The 15,205-nt window shown below is 42.7% G+C and overlaps 1 protein-coding gene across 1 annotated transcript in view; it reads left to right on the forward strand.

The window, feature by feature from the left end:
* AP2B1 (adaptor related protein complex 2 subunit beta 1) overlaps positions 1 to 15,205 on the forward strand; it is a 79,484-nt gene that overhangs the window by 6,102 nt on the left and 58,177 nt on the right. The window contains exons 3-5 of the mRNA XM_086762884.1: positions 494 to 599; positions 1,868 to 2,003; positions 3,760 to 4,005. Coding sequence (XP_086619010.1) covers positions 494 to 599; positions 1,868 to 2,003; positions 3,760 to 4,005 — 488 coding nt within the window. The remainder of the gene's footprint in view (positions 1 to 493; positions 600 to 1,867; positions 2,004 to 3,759; positions 4,006 to 15,205) is intronic.

Below are 15,205 nucleotides of genomic sequence, written 5' to 3' on the forward strand. Positions count from 1 at the left end.
TTTGGCTACACTGCAATCTGCTGTTTTCTCATTGCGTTCGCAGGAAGGAGGCGATGATGAGCGAAAGTTAAAAAGTCTGGGCAAAATTCCTAGCTAAGCTAGTTGGTTTTTTTTGTTTTGTTTTTTTCATTGCAGGCACTAATCTGGTGTCTCCAAGTATCTTTTCATGGTGGTTATATAATAGTTGCCTCTGAGAAACAGACGCTACAGTGATGTGGTTTAATGTTCTAGAAGTGGGAGAGCTGCAACATGCAGTGTGGTTCTTGTTAACTGCTTTTTCGTTAGCGAGTTATAGCCCGTATCATTCTCTGAGTGTTGCAGCTTTGCTTCTCGTTGAACCACGTTCTCCATAAGGTCTGACAGCTTCCACATGTTGCTGTACCAATTTAATGGGAACAACAGGCTGGGAAAGTAAAAAGTCAGTTTTGAACTATCCCTAAAGCAAGTCACTTTTCTTCTCCAAAGAGGCTCAATCTGTTTTGTCTTCTGCCAGGAGAGATTTTTGAACTGAAGGCTGAACTCAACAATGAAAAGAAAGAGAAGAGGAAAGAAGCTGTAAAGAAGGTTATTGCAGCTATGACTGTGGGGAAGGATGTCAGGTAAGAGCAACTTTTCTTGCACCTGTAGCAGCTCTGGTTCTCCTGGGACTCAGTTGGATGTGGTGGTACACAACACTATTGAACAGCTCCGAGTTTGCCATCTTGGCTGGGTAGTGAGGCCGGCTGTGTCCTTGCCCATGCTATGCCTGAGTCATGGGTTTCTTGAGCTCCTTCCTGTTACTGAAAGCAAAAGAAACAACTCTTTTCAGTGTTGGTTTAGCAAGGGGCCTGTTTGCCTTCTTTATTTAAAAACTCATCCAGAATTCAACCATTTTATATGTCACTTTAGACGATGTTTTCTCACTGCTTGCTAGCCTGAGTTTTAGTGCTAGAAAGGTAATGCCAAGTGTTTTTCTTAGCCTTACTCATCATAGCATACATTTAAGCTATGTTTTAAAATGAGTGATTTTTAAATTGAACCGTTGCCTTAGAGCAACTAAAGGACACAGACATTTACCTTCTGCAACACTCTCTCCAATGCTTTTTTCTGTCTTTGAGGCAGCTGGAAAACTTGTGTGAGTGAATGCTTTCTCCCTTCCAGCTTCTCCTGTTACTAGAGTCTACCATAAAGTCGCAGCAGTCCTGGATTCACGGCAGTGTGGTCTGTTGCCACGGAAATTAATAGAAGGTTGCAAATTTAGCATCATGACTTCATCGTAGAATGAAGGAACATATAAACTGGAAGGAAGAAAAAATAATCTTTTTGACCAACAGCACTTGTCCTTTGCTTTTAGATCTCTACAGCATACCTGAGAGCTGCAGATATCCTTGTGTCTGTTCCTGTGTTCTTTACGTACAGATTGCTGCTTGGTATTCGAGTGAAACTCAGCTTGGCAGTGTTTAAGTTCCTAATTGCTCTAGAATTTAGTACTCTGAAATTTGGCAGGTTCTTTGTAAATGTCCTGCATTACCAAAACATTTTTAAGCAGCTTTTTTTTTTTTTTCTCTTGTGGGTTCACTTCCAGGCCTGGCATGGTAGAGTTTTCTCATTTGGTGAACTCCCCGTTAAAGCACTTCTGGGAAATTGCATTAGTGTTTAGCTGCTCCAGAACTTACTGATGTTAAAGCCCTAGAAGAGTTTAAATGATAAAGCTAGTGCAAAAGCCACTGCAAACTGTTTTGGGAGGGAAGTTGACCCCTCATTAGACAGCAAGGTAGCTAGAGTGGAACTCCAATTTTCCTGGCTTCCTTGATATTGTTACTGTCCCTTTGCATACCATATAATCACACTGCTGCTTCTCTGTTCTTGCTTACTGTTGTCTATCCAGCTCTCTCTTTCCTGATGTTGTGAACTGCATGCAGACCGATAACTTGGAATTGAAGAAGCTGGTCTACCTGTACCTGATGAACTACGCCAAAAGTCAGCCAGACATGGCCATTATGGCTGTCAACAGCTTTGTGAAGGTAACTTGCTCCTACGGCTCATGAGAAAATAGTCCAGCACAGTGACTTGTCACCATGTCTCCTTTGTCCGTTAGCCTTTGTGAGCTGCTCTTTCTCTGCTTTTGTACTCAAGTCTCTGGGCTGGGGGTGGTTGTGGACGAGCAGAAAATAAGGAGTTGGCATGCTGAATCCGACAGATCTGGGTCCTCTGTCTCACTCTGCTGCTGCTAGTTGTTGCAGAGGAGATGACTTAAGTGCCTCTGTAAGTGGTTATGAGAGAGCCTACTCCAGGGGAAACTGCTTCTATTGTTTTACTAATCATCGCTAAAGACCAGCTTCTGATATTGGATAACCTATTTTGTTGTTCATCTTCCAGCCTTTGTACTATCTCTGTCATATGGATATCTGCTTCTTGTTCGAATGTTTCAGCTGTGCTCTGTGTGGAAAACCTCTATCTCTGGTGAAACTGAAAGACTGTTCACTGGAAAAATAACAGCCTGATTGCTGTATTGCCTTTAATTCTGTTGTCAAGTTGCTTCTCCTTATCTAGAAAATGTTATTTCAGTCCCACGTTATGTAAGTTGAAACTTGGTGCTTAGAAAAAATTTGAGACTTCTCCTAGAGTATTATAAAATGTGAGACACTGGAGAATCTGACTGTGTTTTAGGTTTCTCTTGTGGTGCCTGAAGCTGAAAGAGGTGAGAAGACCTAGACTCAGAGCAGATTGGCTCTTCTGGCCAGAGATTTGTCCCTTCCTTCCTCTCTGGAAAAAAAGTATTGCTGTCTGTTGTAGCTTTAAAGTGTAATTCTGTTAGAATGGACTGACAAAAACACTTTATATTTTCCAGCTTCATGCTTTTCCATGCGGGGAATGTCGGATGTCCCTCTTGGCGAGTTAAGGGACAAGTGTTAGTAGAGACAAAGTGTTGGCGCTACTCTGCATTAGCTCAGCACTTCGCACGCAGTTCACAGTTCAAGGTGTTGAATGCACTGGTTAGAGATGTCACTTATCTTGTGTGCTTTAGAAGTGATGCATTCAGGTGTTTTTTCAGCTGTAGGAAATTTAAACAGTGGAAGATGAATGTGCTGTCTGCTTTTGTAGGTCATTCTGCAGCCATCCACTTATAGGCTGATTTTGGAGGAATGCTGCTCAGAGATTTAGATGGAAGACTTATGTAGGCTTGAAGTATGAAGTGTTATATTCCCTTCTGCTTTTTCTTTTTCCTCATCAGAAAAACACCTCTAGACTAGCCTTTTCTTAAGGCTTCACATGTTGCAAACTCAAGGGATGCTTGTGTCTAGAACCGATGGCCTGTGAGAAATAGGCCTTCATGGCTGTTGCATTGTGTTGCATAGTTTTTTACTTTTCCCATTATATTCTTCTTTAAACCAGTAAGGCTGGAAAACAGTGTTTTATTCTGTCTGAAAGTTGCCTGTGGCTAGCTTTTGGGTCATGAGAGCTGCTTTTCTAGCTTAGCTGTTCTTAAGATTTGGCTGCTAGATCGTGCTGAAAGATGCTTTGCCTGCGGAGAACCAAGGGACACTGAGATCACAATTTTACAAGCTATCATGGCCTAAAAATGTCTTGAGATGGTGTAGAATATTTCTGTGAACCAGTAAGTTCCAGTTTTTATCCTTGATCTGAAATAACTGCCTGTTTTTAGCATGTAATCAGAATGCTTTTCTTTCAAATAAGAACAGCCTGATTCTGGGTGCAGAGAAGATATGAGTAGCTAGTGGTGCAGACTTGTTTACCTCATATTCTGTCACTTTGCAGGACTGCGAAGACCCGAACCCTCTCATCCGTGCTCTGGCTGTCCGTACAATGGGATGCATCAGGGTGGACAAGATCACAGAGTATTTGTGTGAGCCTCTTCGCAAGTGTCTGAAGGATGAAGACCCTTATGTACGAAAGACCGCAGCTGTCTGTGTGGCGAAGCTGCATGACATCAATGCCCAGATGGTGGAGGACCAAGGCTTTCTGGATTCTCTACGCGACCTGATTGCAGACTCCAATCCCATGGTAATGTACACATCCTTTTAGCGCATCCTTTGAGTTTGTAATGGGCAGATAATCAGAAATGTGAAAGCTTTCAAATGGCAACTGATGCACCGTGGTAAATGCGTTGATTAGAGAACACTCATTGCCTCAGAAAACAGGAAATATCTTCTGTTCTTAGATCTGTTTGGGCTTTTGCCTGTTTTGCCTGTCTTGAGTGCTATGGCAAAAGTTTTACTTCCTAGTCAGAAGAACAAGAAGTACTTGGTGCAGCTACCTTGGTGACAGCTTGTAGCTGTTGCCTTCCTGCAGGCTTTGGCTCCTCTTGGAGTAAGAAATTGGATGAATTCATTTGCTAGTGCCGATAAATCCACTGGCCTGTAATGAGTGGAGAAAATCAATGCTTATATTTTTAATAAAAGTTAAATGAGTTGTCAGAGCAGAGGTGGAGGTCAAGACCAAGAATTTCACAGGAGTAAATTAGCTACTAAATCAGTATTTCCTCACTGTTGATAAAGGGTCTATTTCCACACCAGGCATCTTCCACTATTATTTTGTAATTAAAAGGTGGACAATGGATTGAAGTGCCCTGTTACATAGTCCTTTCATTCAATATTTTTTCCTGTGATCTACTGGAAACCAGTGAACATACCAATATTGTTGTAACTCCTAGCAGGGAAGAAAACTTCTGCAGCGTGGTTTAACTTGGAGTTTAAGGATGTGACTGCTACTTTTTTAGCTCTTTCAGAGCACAGATCTGATTTGACTCTGCTTAAAGGCATAATTTCAGATTGTTAGGTCGGCTCTTTGTGGTGCATGAATCAAACCACATAAAGCAAACTGCTGTCCTGTTATATCTGTCTTTGGGCAGATTTGGATAAGTCAAGTGCAGGTGGTAAGTTACCGACCCCCTTGGTGGAAGACTGAAGGCTGCTGATTGCTTTTCTTACAGCTTCCTAGGTGTAAGACACTAAAGGTGTCTGACTTTCACAGGCACAAGTCTGTGAGCAGCGGTGCCTGTCAGAAGATAGAGGTGCCTGTTGCCTCTGATACCCACCTCTTGTACAAGCTGCTCATTTTGTATGCCTCCTTGATTTTTTTTTTTAATGCCAACTTTCTGCATGAATGTTGATGACTACTTGAAGAAGCTCTCTCTGTCTAGGCAATTTCAAGCATATAGGGAAACACTTGCTTACTTTAATGTTGAAGGTGTGCCTTGCAGCCTCTGAAAATACTTGATTGGGCTGCTTTAGTTCTGCTTAAATACTGGCCCCTGATGTTCACTGGCTCACAGGCAGCAATGCAGTTTGCTGTGGACAGGGATAGAACCTACTCTTCTGGCCTTGGTTCCAACTCTTTAATTTTCTCCTGCTGATTACAGCCACGTGGATATGAGTTGAGGAGCTCAGGCTGAAAAGATGTGGCACTTCAGGAGAAATTAATAGGGTTTTACTTGCCCTTTCTGCTCCTTGATCTCTGTGGAACTAACTGTTTTGGTAAATGAACCATCGTCTGTTAGGAGAGCACATACCTATTTCAAAAGCTCATTAACTTAATACTGACTTAATGGGAAAAAAAGAGGAGAAATACTAAAGGGCAGTGTGTGCTCCATTTGCTAAATAAACTACCAGAAGTAGCATGGGGATTCCTGATGAAACATCAGTACAACTAATGAGCTCCTTGGTGGTGGTGAGGATAGGCTGGGACACCGAAATCTTTGCAGCTGCTCCAATTGGTTGGAGCTCTACAGCTACTGACACTGCAGGATCACAGCACCTGCCTCATGTTGTGCTCACCTGCTCTTCTCAAAGCTGAGGATTCACAGCAGGAGAATGCAATTTGGAGAAGTGATAGTGATGAAGAGGAGAGGCCTGTGGTGTGTGTTCAGATCTGCAGGTTTTGAGAGGGTCACGTGGATTTCCCAGATTTTACTGTAAAGAGAGTATTATATTATTGCTTTTTAAGGGTGCATGGGAAGAGATTTTTATCAGATTTGGGGCTTTTATAGCTGCTGAATTAATACAGTATTTAGTCCAGTTCCAATTTTTAATAGATACAGATGTTCCTTCTAGTTAAGTATATTGCTTTGCTCCCCTTTGAAATTCATGCCTTTGAGTCATTCCCTCAAAAGTACAGGAGCGATCCATGCCTAATTAAGTTTCATCTTCCCAGTCAAACCTTCCAGCTCATTGCTGCTTGCTCCATGTGAAACTCCAAGTGGGACTTCCTGATGACTAGGAGTTGTGTTTGCCAAATAAGTTTTATTTGTGTGCAAGGTGATATTTATTAAGGAATTTCTCCACAACCTCCATGCAGTCCAGAGTGCAGCCCTGCCTTGAAGCTCTCTAAGTAAAATGTATGTATCAGTGTCAAAAGAAAGATTACTGAGAAGGATGGTACAGATGGATCTATCCGTATGGTCTGTTCCTCTGTAAATGGTGCAGCTCAATCATTGCAACCTGTTATCTAAACTCATTCATATTTATATTATTATAAATGTTTCTCCTCTTTTGATAGCTTGTGGAAATAGGCAACGTTAGACACTAAATGAAGCAGAATTTTTAGATGGGAAATCCACGCTTGTTCTCTCTTCTGAGAAATGAGGATTTTGAGCAGGAGCTAAAAAAAAACTCCTGATGAAAAATAGTCTTCAAGAAGGGTTTCATTATGGTTTTGTAATTGGCTGCCTCTAGCACTTGAGCAAGCACTACCCATTCTGGGTGCTAGGTAGAATAACAACTCCATCTGTGGCTTTCTAATTGCCTTGTGATTGTGCAGAGATCAGGGTGCGTGTTTCTATCGGCTCAGATCACCCTCATCATAAAGATCTCTAAGTGGGAGGTGACCTTGTCAGAAATGCTTTTTTTCATATTTTTTTGACTAATAGTTCAGTGTCACTGAGTCATATGAGACTGGGGATGTTGAGGGTGTTGCTTTGCAGACCTGTTGAGGTGCTGTACGTGCACAGCCAAGGTGCTTTTCCCTTTCCTCTGGGCTTTTTGTTGCCAGGATCAGGCCTTCATTCCATACAGTGACCTTTTGAACAGATGCAGGATTGCATCCTCCCGGATGGGCTGGCTGTAGTTGTGATTAAAGGGCTGACACCCAAGTCTGGTAGCTCACTGGCTTTTTCTGAAAAACCTCTGTGCCAACTTTGCAGTTTCTCCTGGATGAATTAATTCAAATTTCTAATTGCATTTGTGGCTTACTCCATTTCAGCTGAGTTATCTGAGATAAACTTCCCTTGTGCAGGCAGTGAGCCAATAATGCATACAGGGCATGGTTCAGTTACTGGGTGGTTACACTGCAGAAGTCTGATTGTGGATGGAGTCTTAATCTCATTTTGCAGACAGGTCTAAAGTGCTCGTGGCTGTCCTTTGTCACTTGGGACCTTGCTGAAGAGTTTCCCTCCGTAGACAGAACCCTCATTTCTTCCCAGGGCTGTCTTAAGGCAAACCCTTCCCCTTTTTTACTCTTCATTTCCTTGCGTGAAGTTCAGCAGAACCAGGTCTGGATGAGTATAAAGCCTGGCTGCTTCAGGCTGTCAGTGTGCTGCTGGAATTAGTCAGTTCTCAGGGCCTTTCTTGGTATAGTGCAACTCGGAAAGCATGTCCTCCCATGATCCTCGTGTTCTAACAACATACAGTTTCAGAATAACATCCCAGGATTTTTGTGCATGCCTGCTCCTACCCGGGATGGCAGATCACTGCAGAACACCGTTCACACCCAGAGGTAGCAGTAGATGATAGTGCGGTGGGAAAGGTAGGTCTGTTGCACACCTACTGATAGCCAGAGGCTCTCTGAAGCCTCGGACAAATATTTTTTTTTTTTTTTCTTTTTTTTCCTGACACTATCTTGTTCTGATGCTTGTGAATGAGACCTAGCGACTGCTCGTTGTTGGAGCATTGCAAGCGCTGATGATGATGAGCAAGGCCACGAGATGGCAGCAGTTTAAAGCTGAAGCGAAGCTGGTGATAGTTCTAGACTATTTTGTAACGAGTTCCCTCCTGGCTTTTATCACTGCACTTCTTGCTTTTTTTTCAGGAATGCGAATATTAGCAGAAAAACATGAGAGGAAATCCATCTTGAGCCTTACTAGTCTTTCAATATTTGAATGGAACAACGTTTCTCTCTCCGAGTTTTTCCAATCGTCAACCTCCTAGCATAACTTTTAACCCATGGAATAGCTTTCTTGTCAGTCTGCCTGTTATCCACATCACTTAAGTTAGGTTAATGTCACCTTTTCCCAGTTCTTTTCTAGGTGCTGTTGGGTTTCTCATTCCTTCTTGTAGCATTTCTTCCTCATATTCTGCTTGATCACTGTGATGAGCTGGATCAAAGCTTTCACAGGCGTGGCTGTTCTGCTCCTGTGTTTTTGTGGGCAGCATAGGCATAGCACTTACATGCTGTCCAATAATAATGTCATGTTTTACACCATCTACACATCACGGTTTGTTGGGAGAAACACTATTGTGAATTAATATGGAGTAAACTGAGATCACATAGCAAGGTGATTAGTAAATACACCGAGTGCATGGAATAAGTTAGTCTTTTGTGCCTGGGTGTTTTTTGTTTTTCGTTTGTTGGTTGTTTGTTTTTTTTTTGCCATTAGCATTTAATAACCTGCACTAAGAAGGGAGTCTATTGAGCTCTGACAACGAGAGGTGGCGAGGTCCATCTTGCTCTAATCAGAATTCCCTGTAGCAGTATTGAGTTTCTGTAGTTCACAGACTAAAACCTATTGACATACATCACAGTGCTTTCTCCTCTCTCCTGCTGTGACTGCAAGCCGTGTAGGTTCCTACTCGGTCAGCCACTCTTCAGCATGTGTATTTGGGCTTCCTGGATGACCTTAGGGAGGAAGGTGGTCCTTATTTTCTTCTTTTTCCTGCTAGCTGGTAAGCTGTATGTCTTTCTGAGACAATGTCCCAAGGTATGAGCCTGTTTAGAAACAGAAGCAGCTTTTGTGTCCTGGGCTGTACTCCACGGTCTGCTTTGCAGAAATTTTATCCCTCGCTGCTTGTGTAATAAAGCTGAGAAGTGAGCCCCTTGCTGAGAAACTGTTGGTGGTCCTCTGAGGCCCCAAAGCCCTTTGTGGGAGGCAGTCTGGCATGTGGGACTTCTCTTGTACGATAGGGAGTGGAACACCACCTTCTTCATGGGCACAGGAAAGCAATTGTTCCTCATGTGGAAACTTGGACTTCTCACAGCTGTGTGTTTTCCCCTCTGCAGCTGATGTTTTATCTAGTACAAGGAGTGAACAACCACTCCTGGATGGGTTCATGATTCCTGCTCCTGGAGGTTGGTAAGGACTTGAAAATTCACATCCTAGGATGGAGCTGAATATTGCTGGGAGCTGTGGGCTGTACCCCTGCAGCATGTCGTCAGCCTGGAGCTGCCTCCAAGATACCCTGGCTGCCTCACTGGCCATCAAATACTCCTCCTCTTTTCAACCTAGGCTGGAAATTAAATAGGTGGAGGTTGCAGAAGAGCCATATATTAAACAGTGACTATGTTAATGTATGTGGTAGGATGCTTCAAAGTGGCAACGTGGGAGATTGCCAGGGGAGTTCAGAAGCCAGTTTGTGTGTCTTGCAGCGGTCAGATTGCAAGGATTTAAACTGGGGGAGAAGGTAGAGCTGCCATCTGTAACTGATGGCTTCGCTTCTGGTTAGCCACTGACCCCACGTGCTCTGCCTGTGGAAACCCAGTTTAGGCTTTGGGCTGAGCTTCTGTACCTGCTTCTTCAGAGGAAGGCTGGAGTCTGATGTACTGAATAGCTAGTTCTTCTCCAGGTTGTCATGCTAAAGAGGTCTGAGGGGAATTTCAAGCCTCTATAAGGGACCTGACTTTTTTTTCTCTTTGTTTTGGTAGGCTTGTGGATGAGGGGTGCTGGTCTCAAGAACTTTGTCAAAGCTGTGCTTTTCACTGCCTTTTCAATACTGGCAGTCTGTCAGATGCAACGAGTTTGTATGATGATGCATAAATTTCCATGACTCCATGGAGTCTGTCTTCCCAGACTCCTCATTTATAAAGCTCGATTGACAAATTCATCCATCAGAGATCTGCCTCCTTCCCATTACTGCTGTCAGTATGTGTCTAATTTCCAGAGCGTTAGTCTTGCCGAATAGATCATTCCAGGATCTCTAATATCAATCAGGGTGCTGGGGAATTTTCTTGACGTGTGTCTAGTTGTTACATTTTCCATCAGAACAGACGCTTCTAGCTATTGACAAACACCATTTGTCACAAAATGATGTTTTGTAACTCTGCACCTCCCTTTTTAGGGCTACATGCGGTTTTTGTTGATGCTTGACTGGTGCTTCTCTTTTAAATAGCTGCTTGGACGTGAGACAGCCCTGTTTGCCACTGGATGGTGCCAGTGAGAACCTCCGCAAGGAAAATGGGAAAGGCCCTTACAAAAAAACCTGCAAAATAAACCTTTCTGATCAGGTGCCTGATCCAGACTGGAATTTCACTATGGTTCTTTCTGGAAGAAAGACCTTTGATGGCTTTCTTATAGAGCTTGGTTTGGTTTCTTGCTGAGCTCTGGGGGGCTCGGCGGTGCCAAGGAAAAACCCTTTGTGTTGGAGCCATCCCTGAACAGCTTCTTGCCTGCATACCCCAAGAGGTTCACCGTTGGGGGAAGTATGGTTTCCTGTCTTATCATGAACACATTCTGATTTTGCAAGGACGTGAGAGCAGGAGCAGTGTTTTAGTCAGCCACAAAGTGGCATTTTTTTGCAGTAGGTGCAGGGAAGTGCAAAAACCAGTTAGGGCAAATAACACTTGGACTTCCCTTTCATTGCCATCTCCAGAAAAAGTCATCCCACTTGCAAAAAGCAAGCAGGAGGCCCTCCCCACCTAGGCAATTTTTGGGTCTTGGTTGGGAACTGATCAGGTTTCCAGCAGTGCGGTTCCAGACTTTTAGGCGCTAAATTACAGCCTCCTGCAATGGAATTAGTGGAAGATGAATTACTTACTCAGAGCCCTGGAAATCTGTCACAATTAAGGCTGAACAGGTAAGCTATTACTTTCCAAGACTATTCGTAGACTGGAGATGTGTTAGTCTCCCAGAGTTTTAATTTAAAGCTGTACCTGTTAATGCATTAACGATGTGAGAGGCTCTCTGCCTGCTTGGGCCATTTTAATAGATCATAGACCATTTCTAGGGAAGCGAGGTAAAGGGAAGCTCGTAGATGAAACATAATTAACATGAACAAGTAAGGGTCGTGTATTCAGGAGAGAAAGCTTGTCTGTGTTGGTGCTTGTTAGGGACCTTTCAGGCACGCAGCATCGTCTGTGGCTGTGAAAACAAATGTCCCTGTAAAGTACGCATCTGTGCGGATGCCCCTAATGTCCCATCTGGGAGTCTGTGCTTAATGACATGAACGAACCGTGCAAGCTCAGCGTGCTCTTCAAAAATGTCCACACCTCTCCATTTTCAAAAACATCACGTGATGCCTGGCTCTCTTGAGTAGGAGCCTCCAGCTATGTGGGGAAGGGTGCCTTTCCTCAGCATCTCTTCAGAGCCCCTTAATTTTGCCTCCTTTTCGTCATTTTCTCCTCACTTTAATGGGATGGTGATCCAGAGGTTCCTGTTTTAAGCAGCAGAACATTGTATTTCATTAACTCCATTACACACTTGGTTTAATTTCCAATTAGCCTGGGATGCTAGCAGAATAATCAGATTTACTTTGACTGTTTGGTGTTCTAGATCTGCCTAGCTTCCCTCCTGTCCCCCCCACTCCCTGCAAAGCTTTTCCATGTGGGTTGATAGGCAGACACTTGGGTTTTCACCCACTCCCTTTCCTCCTTGTTAGTGTATTTTGTACCATTTGCTCTGAGCTAAAGGTTTGAGCTGCCAGAAGGAATAACTGGCAAATCAGTGTTCCTACCTCTGCATCTCTCCGTGAGGTCGGATCTGGTCTCTCGGGCTGCAGAGGGAGTTTGTCTGTAGGTGGGTTTAAAAATGTTGGATTCTTGTTAAATCTGTAATGTAGTTTTAAGTGCAGGGTTGTGGGGGTTTCTTTGGTGGTGGTGGGGTTTTTTTGTAGTGTGGGGTTTGGTTTTTTTTTGGGTTTGTTTTTTTTTTTAATAAGAGCTTGTGAGATTTAGTTATCCTCATCCCAATGACACTTCTCTAAGAGTCTACATTTTTTGGGAAATTCCAGCCCAAAAGCAGGTTTATTGTCATTCGGCTCTATCAGGACGTTGCTGTGACTGCATTTGAGTAATGTTGAAGTGTACGCAGAGTGAACTGATTTAAATCAGCAGGCTAGGACTTATTATTATTATTATTGTTGTTGAATCTTCAATCTGCGCTGCATTTGTACTTTCTAGGTCCTTTTTTTTTTTTTTTCTGATTCTCATTGGTTGGTAGCTGTTAGCTTAAAGACAGCGTTCTTTATAGCAAGTTAAGTGAGGCATTTTGCTACAGAATTAACTTGCAAGTTTAAGCTTTTAAAAACTTTTCCTGTTAGTTAATTGTTTGAGCTCACATATCTTTGGCTAGTGGGTTGACCTCTTTTTTTTTAATCATTTCGGAGAAACAAAGGCTATTCAAGATGTTAATTTCTTGTCTTTTAGTCGTCATCTTCCAATCTATGAAATACATTATCCAACTCATGGTTGGTTTTTCATCAAAATGAACTTGTATGTTTTGAAAAGCAGAGAATACTTTGTTTGCTGAAGAAGGTTATGGCTTTTTTCCCTCAGCCAAGGTATGGCACTAGCTGTGAAACTTATCCTGTTCCATGGAGTACTTGGTCCTTTATCACTTGTAAAGCCATAGCTTTACTTTCAATGTGTCCTCTAGCAAGTGCATCATCATTGCTGTTTATTTTGAAGGTAAAACGCCCAACCTATTGTGTAAATTATTTTATCACTTTGTACCTGGTACTTGCTGTTCAGTGCAGTTGCGCTTCACTATCTTGTGTTGCTCTGTTAAGGAGGAAGAAGTATCAAGCGAGTTGAAGACTTAAGGTTCAGCTTTGTTGTAGATTTCCTTTGGCCAGAATATCTTTCTACATATTTCCAATCACACTTATGTGACTGCCAAAGTGTGTACTAGCTTACCAGGTGATGTAAAACTTGAATTGGTGTTGGCTGGTTCTCACTGGACTCTTTTTCCATACCCAAGTGATAACTGTTAGTGTCCCAAACTGTGGACAGCACTTCAATCTTTGTTTTCATGTTGCCCAAGCCATCAGTTAGCGAGAGCTGTCAGCAAAGTAGGAGTCGTGTACTGGAATGAAACCATGCAGTGCCGGCTTGTGTTGCTCTGTGTTCCTGTCTCGTAACGAAGCCAATGGCAGTGCCAATGAAGAGAGGTGAGCGTGCATACTTGAACCAGTGTTTATGTTGGACTGGTTCCTGAAATCTGTTTTCATTTCAACTGTGCTGCAGCTGTGTAAAAAGCCTTGAAGATGCTAATTATTTTTGTTGGCATACCGTAATATATCAATATGTTCAGTGCGAATCGCCAACAAGTATTTTTTCCTAATAAATGTTGCTTAAAGTTTGAAGATCTTTCCCATCCCTTATCCCCTTTTGCTTCATTTATCATCTTGCCACCGAGTTGCAAGCAGCACTGTTCTGCTAAGGTAGAAGGTGAGGACCAGCTATAATTGTGGACTATAAGGTTGTAGATCCCAGCCCACGTGGCAGAACTGAGCTGCCACCAAATGGTTCAAAGCCCCTTCCAGTCATTTTTTTGGTAACACCCAAGGAGACCACAGCCCATACTCCTAAGTGCATCTTGCCATCTGACACTTTCTCATGGATGCTTTCAATCTGACGTCTGGTGGGTTGCCATGTAGTGTCCCATCCTCGGCTTTGATTTGGACACTTGCATTTGTGCTGCCGTGCTTGTTCCGGAAAAGAGCCCAAAAAGACCCTAAAAGCGAGACCTCGTTCACAGCGGGGTCTCTGGACTGGAGCTGCTGTGTACCAGGCAGCCCACGGTAAGAGCATTCTGTGCATCCTTTGCCTGTGGCAAACTCAAAGTGATAGACTTCACTTATTCTGCAAGGAAGGAAACTTAAATACAGCTGCTTTGACTTGTGCTTGCCCCGGGGTCTAGGATATCCTCATGGCCCAATTACTGCAGCAAAGGTGGTGCCTGGCAGTTGAGTGCATTTGCTAAAGCTCAGCCATGTTCCTCAGTACGACTGACAGGTACCTCGCTGCCGTGCTTTGGCTCTGTCACTATTTTATTACTTCAAATTTTTTTCCAGAGTCCTCATTTCATTTTATAAGTGCTTTTTCATAGTGGTTTTGAATTTTTCCATTGCTTTTATGATTTGTCTTCACTTGTAAACCTCAAAATATAATGAAATTAAAACTGCCCTTTATTTCAGTGTCACATTAACCATTCAGGAATTAGGCAAATTGAAGAATAAGCAGCATATCTTAACAAGTTACTCATTAAAAGGGTACAAGAAGACAGCAGTTCTGATTGCTAATGATTTTGGTGACAGAAGGCTCATTCAACTAATGAAATTCATAAAATCTTGGATCAAAATCCTGTCTCTAACCTCTAGGTGTGAAATGCAAAACAATCAACATCACTGTGCTTGTGCAATGACTTTGCTTGTCATTAAACCAATATATTCCAGTGATGGGAACAATGCAGAGAATTTTCTGGTCATGCTGTTCTTGTTTTCAGTGTACTGCATCAAAAGCATCTTTAGTCATCCAGAGAATCAGACTACTTTAGATAAGATGTTTCTGTGCCTTAATCCCATAAAAAATAATGCCATAATTTTTCATTTTAGCAGGTATGAATTGTGAGTTGGGCTGGATGTGATATACATTGTAAAATATCCTGAAAATGCCTTTTGGGGGTGTATCAGTCAAACTCAGACTTAAATCCCTTTTCTAGTTAGTTAAACAAATAAAAGACTTTTGTCTCATCTGCAAATTGTCTATTTTTGTCTATATATTCTGCAACTCTTCTATTTTAAAAATCTTCGCATGGCATCTGTTAAAATAACTGTTGAATCTGGGTATGAAACCGAGAATTAGAAATTTGTGTTGCACTCCCACTTCTTGCTCTTGTCAAGCCGGGCCCTGGACCTCCTCTCTGTGCTTCCTTTCATCCGCGCTTAGAGCAGGGAAGACCTTATATAGTCTTAAGTGTGGCAAGAATATTTTCGGTGGTGAGTTGTGCTGGAGTGCTTGCTTTAAGGGGACTCCGTAGAGCAGATAAATGGGTGCTATG

This window comes from Chlamydotis macqueenii, chromosome 19, assembly GCF_036417535.1.
Source record: "Chlamydotis macqueenii isolate bChlMac1 chromosome 19, bChlMac1.mat, whole genome shotgun sequence".
Taxonomy (NCBI): Eukaryota; Metazoa; Chordata; class Aves; order Otidiformes; family Otididae; genus Chlamydotis; species Chlamydotis macqueenii.